Source organism: Mytilus californianus, unplaced genomic scaffold (genome assembly GCF_021869535.1).
Source record: "Mytilus californianus isolate M0D057914Y unplaced genomic scaffold, xbMytCali1.0.p SCAF_5, whole genome shotgun sequence".
NCBI classification, from domain to species: Eukaryota; Metazoa; Mollusca; class Bivalvia; order Mytilida; family Mytilidae; genus Mytilus; species Mytilus californianus.
This window is the reverse complement of record NW_026262701.1, coordinates 11,937,211-11,959,753: the sequence shown is the minus strand read 5'-3', so window position 1 is coordinate 11,959,753 and position 22,543 is coordinate 11,937,211. Positions and strand designations below refer to the sequence as shown.

General features: G+C 34.3%; 1 protein-coding gene across 2 annotated transcripts in view; it reads left to right on the top strand.

Annotated features, from left to right (window-relative positions):
- Window positions 1-22,543, top strand: part of LOC127701635 (angiopoietin-2-like) — a 36,457-nt gene that overhangs the window by 5,505 nt on the left and 8,409 nt on the right. Inside the window, exons 3-4 of one of the 2 annotated variants that reach the window (XR_007982127.1) lie at window positions 4,508-4,604; window positions 13,204-13,367. Coding sequence is in view for 1 of the 2 variants with exons in the window: in XM_052205616.1 (XP_052061576.1) it covers window positions 4,508-4,604 (97 nt within the window). In the remaining variant the exon portion in view is untranslated. The remainder of the gene's footprint in view (window positions 1-4,507; window positions 4,605-13,203; window positions 13,368-22,543) is intronic. The other variant, XM_052205616.1, reaches the window with a different exon arrangement.

Sequence of the window (22,543 nt, the reverse complement as noted above, 5' to 3'; positions counted from 1 at the left end):
TTTTTCTAACGATTTTATGCTAAAAAAAATCATATATAAATCGTAAAAAAAAAAAGATAAAATAATTATTTCTAGCCACCAAAAAGGGGGGGCGTACTCCCTCTACCCCTAAATCCGCCACTGATATAATGTAACTATATCGTATACCATCATAAAATTTAATAAAAGACGAAAAAACAGAGACAGCCGCCAATCGCATATTTACTATAGGGGCTCTGTAATCGAATGAGTTAAGCCTTTTTCAACTCACTTAATTTTTTTTCATATGTTGTGCTGTTATACCAGTTTTTTTCTTGTTGTTTTTTTTTGGGGGGGGGGTGGGGGGAGGGGGCGCTTACACGTTCAACCCCACAATTCTGGATGTGCCAGTACCAAATCCAGGAGCCTGTAAATCGGTGGTTGTCTTTTGTTGCTTAATATCATACATGTATTTGTTTTTCGTTTTTTATTTTGTACATAAATCAGGTCGTTAGTTTTCACATTAGTTTTTTTTTCACAGTTTTCATTTCGGGGCCTTTTTTTAGCTTGCTATGCCGTATGGGTGTTTCTCATTGTTGGATGCCATACGGAGTTCTATATTTGTTAACTTTTACGTCATTTGGTCTCTGATGGAAAGCTGTCTAATTGTCATTTTTCACGGGCTAAATTGCCACTTAGGTTGTTCTACGAAGACGAAGATATTGGACGTTATGATGTTACAACCCAACTTTTTTTTATAAAAAGAAATAATTCTTTCATGCCATACTCAATGCTCATTTTAACATACTTAGGTAGGCATTATATTTGTTAAAATTTTTAAACCAAGCGTTAGCAAGGTATAAAATATTGACAAATATAATGCCTACCTACCCATGTTAAAATGAGCGTAGAGCATGGCATGATATGAGTATTTCGTTTGCAATAGGAAAGTTTAGTACTTGTGTATTTTGAAGCGGACATAAAATACACGTTCGAAAGGCAATCATTTGATCTGAGATATCCAAAACGTTCTAATAGATATAAGAAGATGTGGTATGAGTGCCAATGAGACAACTCTCCATCCAAGTCACAATTTGTAAAAGTAAACCATTGAATGCTATATACATATACCTTATTGAACTTATCTTCGAACTAAATTTAAATGGAAATAAATAAAAATGTCAAAGTACGGCCTTCAAAACGGAGCTTTTTCTCTCACTGTCCGTCAATAGATGAACGAATGAGTAAATATATTGTAAACATAGCGTATAGTATAGTAAAGCATACTATCCTTACTCTTTTGATAAATTGATATGGTAACACAATCATTCTACATCTTCTTATTTTTACATCATTACAGTAGTATAGAAAATAAACAAACATTTGTGAGATGTATTTCTATTTGTATCCATCTGATGAGTTAAGCCTTTTTCAACTGATTTTTATAGTTCGTTCTTATGTTGTACTGTTACACCAATTTCCCAGGTAAGGGGGAGGGTTGGGATCCCGCTAACATGTTTAACCCCACCATATTCCGTATATATGTACCTGTCCTAAGTCAGGAGCCTGTAATTCAGTGGTTGTCGTTTGTTGCTGTGTTACATATTTGTTTTTCGTTTTTTACGTACATAATTGAAACCGTTAGTTTCCTCGTTTGAATTGTTTTACAAATGTCAATTCGGGGCCTTTTATAGCTGACTATGTGGTATGGGCTTTGCTCATTGTTGAAGGCCGAACGGTGACCTATAGTTGTTAATTTCTGTGTCATTTTGGTCTCTTGTGAAGAGCTGTCTCATTGGCAATCACATCACATCTTCTTTTTATATCATAAGGAATTAATGTAAGTACATGCTATAAAGTGTTTATTTTCATTTAAGTTTAGTTTGAAGATAAGTTCAATAAAGTATACGTATAGCATTCAAAAATGTCTACTCCCTTTTTCGAAAAGTTCCCGTTTGAAATATATTTTAACACGACATGTTTGTATTGCAATAACATCTTTATAACATCTTTTTGACTCACATATTTAATTTCTTCCGATGGGCAATGTTCAGAACCGTGTTAACGTAGCTTTTCATAAATTCTTGGTTTCAAAACAAAGCAAAACCGGGTCCTATAATGAGACAAAACCGAGTCCTTAAGTAATAAACAACATTGACGAAACAGGGTCCTTCCATTTTGACATGACCCATTTCTTTCGTTCCATGCACAGAAATGCAAATATTGAGGTGCTCATAGTGACTAGCCATGCAATCTCTGTGTTAATATCTTTCTTTCCGTACTTTTCTTCCCGTACGATGTGCACAATTTAAAAAGAAATTAAACAAATTCGTAGCAAGGTTCACTCAATTCATCATTTTCATGTGCCTTTTTACTTATTTCTCCATTAATCTAGATCGGTTGTAGAAAATATTACATCACACAATCGAAAATAGTTATATGTGTATGTTTATTCTTCAATGTCATTAAAAAACAAATAAATAAACAGAAATTTTACCTTTTCTCTGTGTGTTGATTGTCGGACATCAGATACTATCGAGTCCAAACATTTTTTGCCGGAGTAGTTTAGACACAGTGATGTTTGGTGTATGGAATGATTGTAAGGTGTACATGTCCAACTTGCAGGTGTCATCTGACCTTGTTCTCATTTTCAGGTTTCAGTGGTTAAAATCAAGTTTTTGTGTTTTGGTCTGTTTTTCTAAAATTGTATGCAATAGGTCAACGATGTCAGTCTGGCAGGTTTTATTTGAACTTGACCTAATTTTTACAGTTCATTGCTCAATGTCAAATTTTGTGTTTTGGTCTGTTTTTCTTAAACTATTAGCAATAGGTCAACTATATTTCGTTTATGGAATTATTGTAAGGTGTACATGTCTGTCTGGCAGTTATCATCTGACCTTGACCTCATTTTCATAGTTCATTGGTCAATGTTAAGTTTCCTTGGGTAAGTTTGTTTCTTAGATACTATATGCAAAGATGAACTATATATAAAGCATAGAATGATTGTAAGATGTACACGTCTGTCTGGCAGGGTTCATCTGATCTTCACCTCATTTTTAGGGTTCAGTGGTTAAAATCAAGTTTTGTGTTTTGGTCTGTTTTTCTACTACTGTATGCTATAGGTCAACTATATTTGGTGTATGGAAATATTTTACGATGTACATGTCAGTCTGGCAGGTTTTATTTGACCTTGACCTCATTTTTACAGTCCATTGCTCCAAGTCAAATTTTGTGTTTTGGTCTGTTTTTCTTAAACTATATGCAATAGGTCAACTATATTTGGTTTGTGGAATTATTGTAAGGTGTACATGTCTGCCTGGCAGTATCATCTGCCCTTGACCTCATTTTCATGGTTCATTGGTCAATGTTAAATTTTCTTGGGTAAGTTTGTTTCTTAGATACTATATGCAATAGGTCAACCAAATCTAAAGCATGGAATGATTGTTAGATGTACACGTCTGTCTGGCAGGGTTCATCTGACCTTCACCTCATTTTAATGGTTCATTGGTCAATATAAAGATTTCATAGTTTGGTCTGTTTCTTGTATACTATATAGAGATCAACTATATTTGGTGTATGGAATGATTGTAAGGTGTAAATGTATTTCTGTCTTGGTTTATCTGACATTTACCTCATTTTCTTTGATCATGTTAAGTGTTTGTGATACTTGTAGTAAAATTTTATATTTAGGACTATCAACATAAAATCATTGGTCAGTAAAGCAGGCGAGACATTTCAGCGTGTCCACACTTGTATAAGATAGTTATATATTTTTTGAATTTGTTTAATATTTGGTTTTTATTTTTTTTTTCAAATCCAACATTTCGAAGGATTGTAAGGTTCAAATGAAGATAATATACACAGAAAATCATAAAAATTATTCTATTGCCATATCATCAAAATGAAAAAGATAATAGCAATATAATATTCAAGTGCTGATATAAGCCAATTCTTCTATTAAATTAGACCATAAATAAAAGATGAAACACGTTTTACTTTTATGGCCAATTTTATCACAAGCTATTTATTTCTTATTTGAAAGATAAACATATAGCTTGCTGTTCGGTGTGAGCCAAGGCTCCGTGTTGAAGGCCGTACTTTGACCTATAATGGTTTACTTTTACAAATTGTGACTTGGATGGAGCGTTGTCTCATTGGCACTCATACCACATCTTCTTATATCTATTATTATTTTACGGTGTGATTTGTATTCAAGGTAACATCACTTTTTTTATCATATTGTATCTGCTAATATCTTATCTCGAACATCACTGAAGAGACAAAAGTTGTTGAAATGCGCATCAATACAATTAGCACCTTTAATGTTATCCATTTTTTAAATGTTTTTTAATAGGTTATTTATATTTGTACAGCTGTTCAAATCTGAGAAAAGTTAACAAGACTGCACTTTAGAAAGCCTTCAAATCGAAAAAAAAATCATGTAAAGCCAAATAAAACCATAAAAAGATTAATAATTGGTTTGCATCATTCGACATTTTAACACAAACTTAAAGAAACAATTAATACATTGTACCTTGTGTTTAAAAAGGTAATCCAAAGACGGTCAGAACGCAAGGTGAAATTTGAGAGAACTTGGAACGAATATGAAAATGGTTTCGGAGAGGTCGCCGGAGAACATTGGCTTGGTAAGTGCTTATCTTAAAAATGTGTGTTGATTTGGATTAAGTATTTTTGTTGGTGTTCGCGTTCTCGCCTTGAGTGCCAAACCTTTAACGTAATCAGTGAACCGCGGAATATAGGTCAAACATTTAAACGTGATACGAGACTGACGGACGGACGAATGGATGGAATGACGTGCGAACGGACGCACGTGCACACAGACCGGAAAACATAATACCACCCTACTGTCGGTCGTTGTCGGGTGGACTAGGTCATTTTTTTTCTCTAACTGTAAAGTCTGTATGTTAAATCCATTGGATGTTGAATGCGTACTGATTGATATTTAAGTCTTAGATACATGATATTTTTATTAGTTGTTATTGTCTTTGAAATAGCTTTCAGTAAAAGCTAGCAATCACAGATCTGTTCTTTGTGTCTTTCGTATAAAAATAATGTTTAAAGTCTTCAATTCTTGGGAATCTTTATTATTTTGAATCTAACCCTGTATTTAGAGATGTGGTATGATTGCCAACTAGACAACTATCCACCAAAGTTCAAATAAAGTGGATGTAAGCAATTATAGGCAACCTTACGGTCTTCAACAATGAGAAAAAACCGTACCGTGTAGTCGGCTATAAAAGGCCCCGACATGAAAAAATATGAAACAATTCAATTGAGAAAACTAACGGCCTACTTAATAACAAAACAATTCACGAAAAACAAATATGACAGACATGAACCAACGGCAACCACTGAACTACAGGCTCCTGACTTGGGACAGGCACATAAAGAATGTGGCGGGTTTAAACATGTTTGTGAGCACTCAAACCTCCCCCTAACCTGGGACAGTGGTGTAACAGCACAATATGAGAACAAACTACAAAAATCTGTTGAAAAAGACTCAACTCATCAGATCGGTACAAAAAAGAAAAACATCAAACGAAAACGCAGACCGGACGTGGCAGGGTATTCATCCATGCCTCATGCCTAACAACAAAAAGGACACAAAGTACATATCTGAGAGTACTCGCAGTTACTGACAGCTAGTTCAAAGCCAATAACAACTTATAAAAAAACTCATATATCTAAGGCTAAAATATCAGTCAGTACACATCCAACATCCAATGGATTTAGTCATTAACAGTCAGAGAAAAATATGACCTTGTGCTCTATATCAATCTGATGACTTAATAGATATAAGAAGATGTGGTATGAGTGCCAATGAGACAACTCTCCATCCAAGTCAAAATTTATAAAAGTAAACCATTATAGGTCAAAGCACGGTCTTCAACACGGAGCCTTGGTTCACACCGAACAGCAAGCTATAAAGGGCCCAAAAATTACTAGTGTAAAACCATTCAAACGAGAAAACCAACGGTCTAATCTATATAAATAACGAGAAACGAGAAACACTTATGAAACACATCAACAAACGACAACTACTGAACATCAGATTCCTGACTTAGTACAAAAAAACAATATGCTTGAACAAAAATATCAGCCATTTGCAATTACTTTAAACACAGGTAAATGAATATATAGACCAGATATAACCCTGAATAACATTAAATAACAAAAAAGCATTACAATTAGTATCAACAGGTCAAATAAACAAGAACGTACGATTTGAGAGTACTCGCAGTTACTGACAGCTAGTCAAAAGCCAAAAACAATTAATGATAAAAAATCATGCATCAGAGACTAAGTCCTTTTTCAACTGATTTTTATAGGGTTTTTTTTCTGATGTTGTACCGTTATACCACTGTCCAAGGTTAGGGGGTTTAGCGCTAGAAAACATGTTTAACCCCGCCACTCTCTAAGTGCCTGTCCGAAGTCAGTTTTTTGTTTTGTACATAAATCAGGCCGTAAGTTTTCTCTTTTTCATTTGTTTTGCGTTTGTCATTTCGGGTCACTTTATAGCTTACTATGTGGTATGGGTCTTGGTTATTATTGAAGGCCGTACGGTGACCTATAGTTGTTAACTTTTAAGTCATTTGATCTCTGGTGGAGAGTTGTCTCATTGGCAATCATACTACATGTTCTTATTTTGATATGATAATAATCATCAACAGGATAACAACAAAAAATAAATTCCAAGACATCTTCTTTGTAAATTAAAAATCTTTTGTATTGATTCTTGTTTGTTTGTTCTGTATTGTTAAATAATTGTTCAAAACCATTAAGCGTTTTGGATGAAGCAAGATTAAATTATTCATTAAATGATTATTTTAGTATACACAATTTCATGAGTGTTACTTATTTTATGGAATATTAACACTTCTTCGAATAAACTAAAGAAGTCGTCTAAAACCATACTGTGAAAGATTTTCTAATTGTCAAGGGACATAGCTCTAAAATGGAAGCAGCATTATAGCATAAATTCTAAATATTGTCAACAAAGAAGCTTAAAATCAAGTCACACTCAAGCTACCATCTGGAGATCATTTGTTTCAAAGGTTACGGGGAAAATCGGAAGTAGAGACAACATAACGATTATGTTAAAAAAAAACAATTCTCCATTTTTCTCAGCGTGTATAATGATTTGGAAATAAATGGAATATTGACCTTTTATTTGATTTATTGTATGCTCTGACAAACATTGCACTATCATGCAAAGGCAGTTATTTGTAAACAAATATTACTGAAAAATGTATTTTACTATTTGTTTTGAAATATTAATTGAATAAGTGTCCGAAACTTAGTGTTTTGGGTAATTTTTCTCATTTTTGACTAGCACTTCCGCTCCTTTTTTGAAAGTCTTTGATCCGCGATTTAATTACGAGCTCAAATTAAATAATTGAAATTCTAACTCGAAGGGTAACTCGAAACGCAAATTCTAAATAGAACTTTACCTCAAACTCTAACTCGAACTTTAACTCAAACTCTAGCTCAAACTTTTACTCAAACTCTTAACTTGATGGTTAGCCACATTCCTAATATATAATTTAAACAACCAAACTACTAATTCAGAAGACACCATTTCATGTGAATACTTATTTTTCTTTTTGGCTGAAGAGGTTAGTGTGTTTCTGATAAAAATAGAAGTCTTTGTTTTTCAACAAACAATCGGCATTCCCATCGGAACCAACTTTGCTCCTCCTCTTGCCGAATTGTTCTTATATTCATACGAGTCTAATTTCATACAGGAACCTCTTAAGAAGAAGGAAAAGAAGCTAGCAGTATCCTTTAACTTTTACTTTCCGCTATATAGATGATGTTCTCTCACTAAATAACTCAAAATTTAGTGACTATGTTGAACACAACTATCCCATCGAACTTGAGATCAAGGATACAATAGATACAATTAAGTCTGTCTCATATCGACTTACATCTAAAAATTGACAATGAGGGTCGGTTGAAAAAACAACTTTACGACAAAAATGTTGATTTCAGATTCCCAATTGTGAACTTTCCATTTCTATGTAGCATCATTCGAGTAGCGCCTGCATACGGAGTATATATCTCCCAGTTGGTACGATAATCCAGGGCTTGTATTTCCTATCACGATTTCTTCGATAGAGGGTTGCTGCTCACAAGGAAGCTATTAAAGCAAGAGTTCCAGGTGGAGAAGTTGCAGTCATCCCTTCGTAAATTTTACGGACGCCATCACGAAGTTGGTTGACCGTTAATGAATATCCGTTTCACAGATGATAGCGGATATTTTCCAATTGTCGTAACAAAAATCCAGTCCCCCTTTCCCCGAATGTGAACTACCGAATTAGACTTATAACCGGGTTTGTATTAACATTAGCAACACGACGGGTGCCACCTGTGGAGCAGGATCTGCTTACCCTACGATCACCCCAAGTTTTTGGTGGGGTTCGTGTTGCTCAGTCTTTAGTTTTCTATGTTGTGTTTTGTGTACTGTTGTTTGTCTGTTTGTCTTTTTCTTTTTTAGCCATGGCGTTGTCAATTTATTTTTGACTTATGAGTTTGAAGGTCACTTTGGTATCTTTCGCCTCTCTTTGATAACGCTGAGCATGTTAATGTAAAAGATTACATGCTATCCTTTTAAAGCAAAATACAAAACGATATCAATGATGGTTTTAATAAAGGTCTGTTTCCTGACTTGATTCACGTACAATATGCTAGAATCTTTAGTGTTCGGTATTGTCTAGCTGTTGTGGTACTAGTTTTTGCTATAAATGCTACACTATAAAAATAAGAAGATGTGGTATGATTGCAACTGAAACAACTCTCCACCAGAGACAAAATGACATAGAAGTTTACAACTATTGGGCACCGTACGGTCTTCAACAATGAGCAAATCCCATACCGCATAGTCAGCTATAAAAGGTTCCGAAATGACAAATGTAAAACAATTCAAACGAGAAAACTAACGGTCTAATTTACGTACAAAACAATGAACGAAAAACAAATGTGATATACAAGGACAAACGACACCCACTGAATTGCAAGCTCCTGACTTTGGACAGGCACATACAGAATGTACAGGGTTTAAACTAGTTTGTTGGCGCCAAACGCACCCCCTAACAATGGACAGTGGTGTAACAGTACAACATAAGAACAAACTATACACATCAATAGAAAAGGGTTGAACTCATCAGATCGATACAAAGCAGAAAACATCTAACAAATAAACAGACTGGGCGTGGCAGGTTATTTATACATCCCAACAACAACAAAAAACACTAAGTACAGATCTGGGAGTACTCTCAGTTACATACGGCTATTTTAAAGCCAATAACAACTAATAAAAAAATCATGCATTTAAGACTAAAATATAAATCAGTACACATTCAACATCGAATGGATCAAGACGTCATTGACAGTCAGAGAAAAACATGACCTTTTGTAATGCCAAGATACAGGTATCAACAGATTGAAGAGCCATTAATGTGCATATGTATATAAACATAATTTTTAGTTTGATTTTAATTTACAGATATCAAAAACAGTATTTATACCAATAAAAACAATATTCAAAGATCTAATTAAGTACTTAATTGGTAACCTTTAAGTTTATGTAAAGGATCGATAATGTTCAGAAGAGGCCTTAAGTTGTGATGTGGTTATGATATGACTGTTTGCTATATGACTCTCTGTGGAGCGCACGGACTTGAATGTAGAAGAGTTTAAAATTTCATTCTTAAGAACTTCCGTGTCGTATTTACGTCATTCTACCACCGCATTGTTGGCTGCTTTGTCGGCCGGTAAACTCAAAAGTTTGTTTGTTATTCTAGAAATAGGTATATTATGTACTCTTTTATTTATTTCTAAATTATTTTCAAAATGTGATATTCGAATATCCACAACATTCATTTAAATAAGAATGAAGAGATTATTTATCGGATTTTTTCCCGTTTACACCAATTTTTTAAATACGACGAAAAAGCGTCTTTTATGACCTGACGATACTGTTTCTAATCTATTTTAGATGGAGGACGATATTTTGGTCCTTTTTTCAAAAAGTTTAACTCTCGGTCTTGAACGATATTTAGGCTCCCGTAATAACATGGCCTTAGGGATCATATCTAAAATTCGACGATTCACAGTCTCAAGTTAGATGTGTATTATTTTCTACTCTGACGTCTTATGTTACTGACGTATAATTAAAAATCAACCTTCTGCTGGGTTTTTTGTATGTATAAGAAATAATAGGTTGTTCTGTGTTATCAAATAGAGAGGTAATAAGTTTTGAATCATTAAATATACTCGATAAGTTGATAAGTTGATAAAATTAATACCTCTGTTAATATATTTAATTTTCAGAAAATGCCGTTTATGATCTTCAGGTTTATCGATACTCGGAAACATTCTAAGTATGGTGACAAAAAGCTGTCATTATATATAAAGGCAACAGTAGTATACCGTTGTTCAATAGTCATAAATCGATTGAGAGGAAACAAATCTGGGTTAAAAAAATAAAACCGAGGGAAACATATCAACTATAAAAGGAAAACAACGGAACAACAGAAACACTGAACTACAACAAAAGCAAACACCAACTTACATAGAAACTGTCTGATAACAACTGCCATATTCCTGACTTCATATAGGACATTTTAAGAAAAAAATGGTGGGTTGAACCTGGTTCTTTGGCTAGCCAAACCTCCCGTTTACATGACAATGTTAAAAAATACCGCTAAAATGACAGGAATAAAGTACAAACAAACGCAAGAACACTCAGCACAGAGAAATACATAAATAAACAATATGATAAAAGTACATTAAAACATGTAAACCTCAGAATAACAACTGACACCCCCCCCCCCATGAATTTACGACAGCACACCATGCAGGACACCACATATATACGCAAATATTTATAGAGTGGGTTGAAAAAGGAGATTGTGTCACTCTCCTTGAAAATATCACGTATGATTTACTAATTTGTATTTGACCAAGTTTACATAATAATTGATATCTACCATTGTTTTTAAATATAAATAGGAGACCATCAAGTGTATAATTTATACGATGTTTAATTCGTTGATTTCGATTGATACGTTAGCCATGCGACCTATTATTACGTTGTCTTAATCAACAATATTCATGATATCAATAGATGAAGATTTGGATATGTCCCTTTGTCCCATTATATTGTCATTTAGACATAGGGGTTATGCTTTCTGCAGTCGTTTAATCCAAGACAGTTCGATGATTTTACGGGAATCTTCAAATTGTTTATGCGATTGCCCTTGTTGTTTCTGGATCGTTTCGAGTGGTTGGAATTTTTTATAATTTAATATTGTGATTGTGTTTTCCTCAATGTTGATAAATTATACGTTTTAATTTCTTAGGTTTTCGGAAGAGGTATAGGTTTCCTGTGTTCGATTTAAAAAAATTCCCGTCCTGTTAGTCATACATATTGTATACCGCACTTAGGCTTTGTTCAAGTAACCAAATAAATTAGTCTTTGAGTTTTTGTCCCCCGCGCAACGCGTTGTGGGGGACATAGAAATACCGGGCGGCCGTCCGGTCTTGTTCATGTAATGTCACAGGAAAAGGAGAGCGAAAAAGCTCTCCAGTTCACTGTTGATCTAACAGTACTAGTATTATTAGAAGATAATATAGAGCCGAATAGTCATTTTCTGGCATTGCACGGAAATATTTGTGGATATCCACGTGCATTTTTATTTAATAATCTGGCTGCAGCGACACAATTGTGAAAAGTGCTAAATTTAGAAGGGGAATTTCTATTGACGGCGGTTGAATTAATATTTGGAATGTGGTTTTGAGCACGTGAATATCCCAGAAGAGTGGTGTATTTAGTTTTCTTGCAATTTCGTAAAATCATGATTATATAAAGGGGAATGAGAAATTTAATTGAGTCCGAAAGTCATAATATTGAATAAGGATTGAAATAACGGAATATATAAACAATTTATACAGCAGTCGAAGATTTCTTATAAAAACTATAATGAATAAACAACAGAATGACATTAGTAAAACAACATAGACATAGGAATCTGATGTTCAGTGGTTGTCGTTTGTTGATGTGGTTCATAAGTGTTTCTCGTTTTTTATATAGATTAGACCGTTGGTTTTCCCGTTTGAATGGTTTTACACTAGTCATCTTTGTGGCCCTTTATATCTTGCTGTTCAGTGTGAGCCAAGGCTCCGTGTTGAAGACCGTACTATGACCTATAATGGTTTACTTTTATAAATTTTGACTTGGATGGAGAGTTGTCTCATTGGCACTCATACCACATCTTCTTATATCTATATAACAAACACTGGCCCGAGAAAACAGTTATTTGGTAGTGCATTTCTTTTAGACAGAAAACCCAAACTTTAAAAATCGCACCTGCTCTATCTAAAAAGATTTTTACAGTGTAGTGTACTACATTTGGGACAAATTATAGAAAAATTATAGAAAAGTCTATAGCTGAAACTCAACATATGTACGATTTAATGTTAAGTAGGTCTTTCATTAAGTTTGGTAGCTTCAGACATACTATTTTTTTACCTTTTCAAACTAGACCAAATCACTACTTTACCTACAAATTCATACTCCAAATTGTATTTACATGTAAATTCACCCCCAACTAACTGTTTTATGAATAAAATATAAATAAATAAAATTGGAAGGTGTATGAAAATTTTTCTTGCTAATTATACACTGTCCACATTAGGGATTCTATTCGACAACGAAAATCAAAGGACGATAACTGACCTAATACAAGGCAAATACAGTATGATATAAGTATTTTTAGTAAAACCATAGAATGTAGCAGGGATAAAACACAGTAAGAAATATACAGAAATAGAACATTAATATAATGGGAATATGTAGACAGCTATCTCACAAGCAAAACGTTAAAATCCTAACTGTAAAATATAATGGCATGCTTTCTTAAATATTGTTGTTTCGGTTGTGTAAATGTATTGTTGTTTCGGTTCTGTAAATGTATTGTTGTTTCGGTTCTGTAAATGTATTGTTGTTTCGGTTCTGTAAATGTATTGTTGTTTCGGTTCTGTAAATGTATTGTTGTTTCGGTTCTGTAAATGTATTGTTGTTTCGGTTCTGTAAATGTATTGTTGTTTCGTTGTGTATTTTGTATTGCTCTTGTGGTAGTGGGTTGAATAAAAATCAACATATTGTTTTTTATTACGTATATATACGTACATATATATCTATAAATTTGTATTACATTATAGGCAATAAATATATCCATCTTCTTACGAATACCGGAAAATTTGAACTGCGAGTGAATATGGAGATAAAAGAAGGCGGGCAAATTTATGCTGTATACAAGTCGTTCAAACCAGTGATGCTGCATCTCAGTACCAGATAACAGTCGATGGTTACAGTGGAACAGCAGGTACATATATTTTGTATTCTGTTATGCGTTTGATGTTTTTTGTTCTATTTTCACAATTGAAAAAAATAGAGTCCTCCTCCCGTTGTCCTTTTAATCAAATAGGGCATTTTCATCATTTAAGTAATAAACATAATTCACTTGTCTGCCTCTAGAAATGATATTTTTCTTACATATTGAGATTTTCAGCTTGCTTAAGTTTATATAATAATGACTTATTGTTGTCCACTCAAATTGCACCAGAGTCTTCCCAATTATATATGTTAGGATAAACAAGGAATGTGAATTATATTATATAACTTAAAATCAATTCGAATAGTAACGTAATACCCTATATCCAGAACATGATACCCTTTAAGGTGGACGGGGTAGGCAAATAGTGACGTAATATCCCTGTTGGAAATCACGCACAGAAGAATACGTTACCGTAACGCGGTATTATTGTATATCTAACGTCGTTTACTTATGACGTTATCTTGTACTTCAGTCATCAATACAAATTCATATAGTTTAGACGTCTTTATTATTATACATGCAGTTTTAGTAAAACCACTTTACGATATTGGTACCGTGACCAGAAGAAGATGACTTCAAAGCTTAAATTCGAGCGGGACACAGAAGCGCAGTTTCTAGGATTTTAAGAAGATTTGACGAGAGGAGTGAATCAGAAGAAAAACCGGAAGAGGACGAGTTGGAAACATTACTTGGTACCTTGAAGGAAAAAACAAGATATTCTGAAGGATTTAGATAAGAACAATTTAGAAAGTGTACAAGAGGAGGATATAGAAATAGAAATACTTGACTCAGATGAGTATAAATTTAACTTAGAGACGAAAATACGCAATATTCGTAAATTTATTCATGTACAAACATCTAATCTAAATGCAGCCGCTAGAAGTTTTTCACCACATAATGAAACAATGCAACCCATACAACATGTTGGGCCCGCATATAACTATATAGATGATTCACAAAATAAAGCTCTTAATTTCACGTCTTTACGTTCAAATTCAAACGTCAAGAGCAGCAACTTTCACAAACATCCGAAATTGAACTTACCCACATTTGATGGAAACATACTTGAATGGCAATCCTTTGGGATTCTTTTGATTCAGCAATTCACAACAACAACACACTAAGCGACGTTCAAAAGTTCAATTACCTAAAGTTTTTACTAGAGGGAGAAGCGTCATACACCACTGCCGGATTTGCTCTTACGCATAAAAACTATAACAAAGCTATTGAACTTATAGACGAAAGATTTGGACAAAAGCATAAGACCGTTCAATCGTACATGCAGGCACTACTAGACATACCGCACCAAAAAATACGCTAACACACCTCAGAAGTTATTACGACAGGACAGAAACATACATAAGAGGATAAGAATCTCTCGGACAAGCTCAAGACTCGTACGGCTCGGTATTAGTACCAGTCATACTCAACAAAATGCCCAGTGAAATACGCAAAAACTTGACCCGTGAACACGGTTCAACAGATTGGTTTCTCGGTGATCTTAGGAGATCTATCTTCAAGGAGCTGGCCATTTTAGAGTCTGGTAGAAGTGCAGAAACAGTTGAAAGTCCGAGCGCTACAGCTACGTTCTACACAAACACAAAATCGCTTAAAATCTGGCCAAAAACCAATTAAACACAGAAATCTCATTCAATAAGCTGTGCATACTGCAGGGAACCCCACTTTTTGTCTGAATGTACTAAATATACAGATCACAACGACCGCATGAAAATTGTTGAAAAGGATAGATTATGCTTTAATTGCTAAGGGCGACACAGTGTAGCAGATTGCAAATCTAAATCAAACTGCAAGAAATGTAAAAGACGTCACCACACAAGCCTATGCAGCAATGGCCATAATAAGGAAACTACAAGTACAAGTAGTTCATGTACAGTACAAATACACAACGCGGAGGAAGCTGAGACATCTGTTTTATATTCATCTCTAAACCGTAATAGTCCAAATGCTTTGTTAAAGACCGCAATTGCACCACTAAGCTACAGTGGACAAACAATTGACGCAATTATCCTATTTGACGAAGGCTCACAAAGGTCATTTATAACTAGGCAATTAGCAGAGAAATTGGAGTTGAGACTAACAGGAAGTGAAGCAATAGCATTATCGGGATTTGGGGACACGGACAAGAACAACAGAGTACAACAACTAGACACAGCAACAGTTAAGTTACAAACTATTTATGGCAAACATATTTCAGTCGATGTTTTAATTGTACCAAAAATAGCCGCACCCTTGAAGACTTACATTCATACTGCCAAAAAAATGCCGTATTTGCAAAATTTAAAATTAGCTCACGCCGTAACTGAAGATGCATCATTTGAAATAGAACTACTTGTTGGAGCTGACCAATACTGGAATATAGTGGAGGATGAGAACATCAGAGGCGAGGGACCAACAACAGTAAGGTCCAATATAGGATACCAACTCTCAGGACCACTAAAAGGAACCCACTCAGTAAATACAAACGCATCAATGATGAATTTGATCGTTTCAACCAAACTAGAAGAGTTTGATCTAGAAAGGTTCTGGAAGATAGAAACAACTGGGACCGAAAATTGGGATGCCGATTCTAAGTTTAAACAGGAATTCCCGGACGTGTATGAAAAATCGTCGATCCGTTACCATGACAACCGCTACTTTGTAAAACTTTCATGGAATAGGACCACCCAACACTACCATTGAATAGAAATATTGCATATCGACGAACAGTAAAGGTTGTTAATAGACTAAGCAAAGATTCAAACATGTTAAAAAAAAATATGGAGAAATCATTGCAGAACAAGAGAGAAGGGGCTTCATAGAAAAAGTTGACGACAAAATTCCGAACTACAGAAAAGTGCATTATATTCCACATCACCCGGTGAAAAAGGATTCAGCTACTATCCCAATAAGAATAATCTACGACTGCAGTTGCCGTGAATCACCTGATATCCCTTCCCTGAATGATTGTTTATTAAACATTTCACCAAATCTGAACAACATAGCTGCAATACTTCTCAGATTTCGTCTAAATAAATATGCAGTAACAACAGACATTGAGAAAGCGTTTGCCAATGCAGGATTTAATCTTCGATCATGGGCTTCAAACAGCGAGATGTTGCAGGAATTTGCCAGAAAAGACAAAAGTATTAAGGTACTTGGATTGAAATGGAATGCTGAGAAAGACATTTGCTAAAAAGGATGCACTTGGTAATAAAAACAGAGCTGTTACAAACGAGATGTACTAAAACAAACATCTAGAATATACGACCCGTTGGGACTTTTAACCCCAATTACATTGAGAAATAAAATGTTTTTACAGGAGTTATGGAAGCATGGACTAGATTGGGACCAGTTGTTATCGTCAGAATTTACAAAACAATGGACAGAAATAGCTCAAAATACAGAAAAAGCACTAGAATTAGAAATACCCCGTATGTACCTACAAGGAGAGGGAAATGTTTCGAACTCAACCCTACATATATTTGAAGATGCAAGTGCTAAAGCTTACGGAGCATGCGCGTATATTGCGACAGAAAAACAAATTTCGCTTGTTATGGCAAAAAAAGAGTTGCTCCGTTTAAAAAGATAACAATACCAAAACTAGAGTTAATGGGAGCAGTAATTGGTGCAAAGTTATTGGACTATATTGGAAAAATATACATTTTTCTACCGCTTTTTTATGGACTGACAGTCAAATTGTATTGCAGTGGATGAACACAACAAAACCGCTTTACGTCTTCACAAGAAACAGAGTAGAAGAGATCAAGAAAATAACGGAGAAATACCAATGGAAATATTGCCCAACGAACTCAAATCCAGCTGACCTTTTATCACGTGGAGTAGACTTTGACAAATTTGCCAAGAAATTGATACATGTAACTGCCTACGTCATTAGATTCATTCAAAATTGTAGGACAAGACAAAGGACCACTAGTCCGTTGACCGTAAATGAAATAGACAGATCAGCATTAATGTGGACAAAAGACATTCAACAAAACAGATACTTGGATATTTACGACGATTTACAATGAATTTGAAAGTCTAAACATTCTCTGTTCAAACAACTTCAATTATATTTGGACGAGGACAACTTAGTTCGTTGTGCAGGAAGACTACACAATGCTTCGATTAGCGATATGGCGAAATATCCGATACTTTTACCGGCACATGACCAACTCACAAATTTGATTATACAAGATACACATAAGCGAAGCTTACATTCAGGAGTAAGTAGCACAGTTACCTTATTGAGACAATCTTACTGGATACCGCAAATCCGTCAAAACGTGAAAACCATTTTGGGTAAATGTATCACATGTAGAAAAGTTACAGGACATTATCGTACTCCAGAAGCACCACCCTTACCAAAAGACAGACTGCGCGAAGCGCCTCCTTTCACTGTAACTGGTGTAGATTTTACTGGAGCCTTAAAATTTAGAAATATAATGGAAAAGACGGTAAGGCATACATATGTCTTTTTACGTGCGCAAGCACCAGAGCTGTACACTTAGAAATAGTTACAGATTTAACAGAAAAACAGTTTATTTTAGCTTTCCGTAGATTCTCAAGTAGGAAATCACTACCAAAAATCATGGTATCCGACAATGCGACAACATACGTAGCATCAGCGAAAGAAATTGAAAAGCTAACTTCTTCACCAACACTTCAACCAACATTAAGTAGTCAAGTCACAGAGTGGAAATTCATACCCAAGCGAGCGCCTTGGTATGGCGGTTTTTGGGAAAGACTCATTGGACTAACAAACAATTGTATAAAAAAAATGTAGGACGATCTTATGTGAGTTTAGATGTACTTAATGCTACAATAATAGAAGTAGAAGCAATCCTTAATGACCGTCCGTTGACATACATATCTACAGATCCGATAGACGAGGACCCACTCACTCAATCTCATTTATTATATGGAAGGAAAATCGTATCATTACCGTATCCTATCAACCTATACGTCGACGAGAACCTTATACAAGACTTTACGCATTCTGCCACCAACAAACTTTATACGGTACAATGCCAGATAATTAAGCATTTCTGGTGTAGATGGAAAAAGGAATATTTAACCGCTTTACGTAAATTTCATCACATCAATGGTAATAATGAACAGGAAATCAAAATTGGTGACATTGTTCAAATATACGATGAAACTCCCAGGATTAATTGGCAACTAGCTATTATAAAAGAACTTGTTATTGGACAAGATGGACTAATAAGGTCAGTCGTGTTGAGGACGAAAAACGGAATAACATCAAGGCCAATAAAGAAACTTTACCCTTTAGAAATAAGTACGAATGAAGTCAATTTATGTGACACAAAGGCGGCAATGATTCGAACACACCGAAAGATCGCAAGGCGAAACGTGTAGCAGTAGACCGAATCAGGACTTAGACTACAGGGAGAACTTGAACAGAAAATCGAACGTTAAATAAACGTGACACCGTATTATAAACTGTGATTTTTAAAAGTTTTAATTTTAATGATGGACTTTAAAGTAAATTTCATATTTATTATTTTAACAGAGAGACTTTAATTATTTAAGAAGTTGTAAATTTTCACTTTTCATGGGCCGGAGAATGTTGGAAATCACGCACATAAGAATACCTTACCGTAACGAGGTAATATTGTATATCTAACGTCGTTTACTTATGACGTTATCTTGTACTTCAGTCATCAATACAAATTCATACAGTTTAGACGTCTTTCAGTTGGAAAGCAAGTCCTTAGAAACGTCCGTCAAGCTCTATCAGCAACAATAGCAGGGGTAATTAATTAGGTGGCGCTACAGTCGTCGGTGACGTCAAAAAGTCCGCCAAATCAATCGGCCAAAAAATCGACGTTTAAACTATTTTTTTCAACTTGTCATGCTTTTATAATAATTCATTTTTAAAGTTTGTAGGTTTTGTGAGCAATATAGTTTCAATACGACATAGAAACGTTGTCCAAAATAACTTTTATTTGCAATTTCTGTCCGTTCTAAAAATTATCAGCCATCTTTTTTGTTCACCAAACATTTCGAATTTAAATAACTTGACGTTTGCGTATCCAAATACGGAAAAGAACGAAAAAAATCTTAAATGAAACCGGGTAACCTATTTCAAATTTCTACACAATTATGAAGTCATCATTTTTTACTGTAATACATCAATTTTAGTGACCACCAGTCATGTCAATTTGTAGCTGGTTTTGGCTGCGTTTCATGTTAAAAACAGTGAATGTTCAACTTCTTTCCTTTGTACCTGTTTCCAACGTACTCTGAAACACTGATTTTATTAGAGATATGAATGAAATTGTGATTAAAAATTGTTGTTTTTCACAATTCTATACGATACATCTATTTCAAAGTAACAAAAACCCTTCTTGATCCCCTACACAAATTGACGGTGACATTGTTTTCTTTTTTCAACATACGTCATATAACGTTAACAAAATATGTGGCAGGGTCATGTGCATAGTGAAAATTTACACATTGGAAAAGTGAAACAAAGATCATCTTTATTGCGTATGAAACTGTACGTCTTAGAAAATTTCATTCATACTGGATACAAATCTGACAAATTAATGATAGCCTATGGATGGATAAAAGCACAAAAAATAGCAATAGAAAATGCCTTGTAAAGAAAATTTCTTAGGAAAAAACATATGAAAAAGGAAATGGAGGTCAGTTAATTATATCTATAAGTTAAAAACCTTGCTTATTTGATTATCTCTTTACTAAATGAGCTACAGCAATAAGTGCAAAAACTAGCTTATCAAGTCAAAGAAGAAAAATTCATAAAGATGTTTTCTTACAAAATTGAATTTATTCAAATGGCAAGTTCTAAATAAATTTAACAATCCATTGATCATTAAGTAAAAGGCACAATATTTGTCCCACCAACTTTCATTTCTGATATACATATCCAATTATTAAGGTAAAATATACCATTCTTTGTTTAAAAATATGTATACCAGCTGATACAGCAACCTGAAGAGTAGAAGCCCCATTTTGTGTTTTTTTTTTAAAGTTTACATTCATAATCTATAAAATACCTTGAGAAATTTGGCAAGGGCTACTAGCTGTGCTAGCTAATTTGATAATTGAATTTTACAATAATAATGATTTTAAAATTCAAAATTATGTCACTTATAATTTTAAGTATTATTTTTTACAGAATTTCTGTCAATATTTTTGGTATTCTTATCCTTTGTAGGATATTATTTAGGCAGTACTGTATTGTTCAACTAAGAAACATAGGCTTGAGTTAAAAGGCTTTTTTACTTTGAAGAAACTTATTGTGACTCTTGGTCCCACTTTTTAGAATATAAAATATATATGATCAGTACTATTAATTAATCTTATTTCAGAAAGATTATTCAAATTGTATAAAATATGTTATATTGCATTAAACATTGTTAGAAGTATTTAAAAAAAATTCTACTAGGAGTGATTCCATATCCCATTATAAAGTAAACTTCATCAGCCAGAGCTAATTTATATCAATCCAGCTAGGTTTCTAGCCAATCTAGGTGACATTTCTTAATTTTTACCAATTTTTTGTCTTTTAATTTTTACCTTCAATCCTTCTCTGAAAAGTAGGGAAGTATCTCTTCTTAATATTATAATAACATAGTTGTAAATCGAATTTCATTTATTTTCTTCTTGATTTTTGTAAGGTAAACTCCTTTTAATTCATTTTGCTGGGTTTTTATTTTTGACTGGTGGTATCAAGGGGAGATAACCACTAGTACAAATCGGCAAAAAAAAACTTGTGACCACCGCTTCGTGTTGAAAATAACATGACTTTTGCGTATCTAAAACTCTATTGCCTAGATATTCATATCGAGTGTTTGTCTTAATGAGATGCATTATCAGATTTAAATTCAGCCCATCATTTTTAGTTTCCTCGAAAATATTTAGATTTTTCGATCAGGAGACTTGACAATTTTCACACAAACTTCATGTTTGAAGATAAAATGAAGAATGAAGGACATTGAGTTTATGTGTAAGTTTTGACTCGTTAAAACTATGTATATTCAAGATTATTTTAATCAATAAGTTTTTATCATGACACTGGTATTTTAGTGAGTACAAATAAAGTGTGTCTCATCCGTAGTTCTACTGAATTTTTACGGTCACGTGACTCTATTGTTGCTGATAGACTTGGGGTCAAACCGTGACCTGCTTTCCAACTGTTTATTATTATACATGCAGTTTTAGTAAAACCACTTTACGATAATCCTATAATCTCTCTCACTCTTCCAGACGTTAAATCTGGTTCAGGACTTGAGACCTGCTACATATACATGTAGGTGGTTTAAGACTTTTGTTTTCTTTTTTTATTGATATTTTATATACTTATTATTTTTTCTTTTTTTAACCAAATATGGCAACGAGTTTGCTATCATTTTTAATCAAGTTAGTAGCAGAGAAGTCTTTTAAAATGTTTTCCATCTTGAGTTCTCAATTTGACGTTATAAATACAATACAGTTCACATGTATCTAAATCATCGGAATGAATTTGATTGCTGACAAAACAGTATTGCGATCCATTAACAACGAGAATATTTCTAAAATAGTGTTGGTACGTACGTTTCAGGTGATTGTCTTAAGGAGTCGAAAAATCTAAAAATCTAGACCTATCGCTCTCATAGGTAGGCAGGTCGCCTGCATAGCAAACGGTCACGGGTAAACCACTTAATGTATCTTCTACTCCAACCCCGTTATCGGGAGAGCGAGGGTGTTGTCTTTCCGCAACCTTTCTGTCTTTGGGCTTCCAATCCCCAAATGTGAGCAAAAACCATTCCACAATCCCGAAATGCTATGAGATCTTCACTATCTTTTTTTATCTCAAAATTTTCCAGTGTGACAGGAGAGTTTTCTGTACTGTCGGATATGTCTTCTTCAGATGTGTCCGATATGTCGGTGAGATCGCCGTCCTCCATCTTTCCGTCTGGTGTTGTTGTGGAAAAGGGGACAGAATGTCCCTTGCCGAAATGCAAGTCGTTTGTGCGCAGTCTTGATGATTCCGGGGTTTTAGCTTTCATGTCAACAAGTAGGTGCCCGAATTTTCTAATAAGGAATTTCACTCGAGAAGGATACATCTGTCGTCCCAGCGTCATTATTGGCTGTCAGTCATTTGAGTTGCTAAATAGAACGAGATGATGACAGAT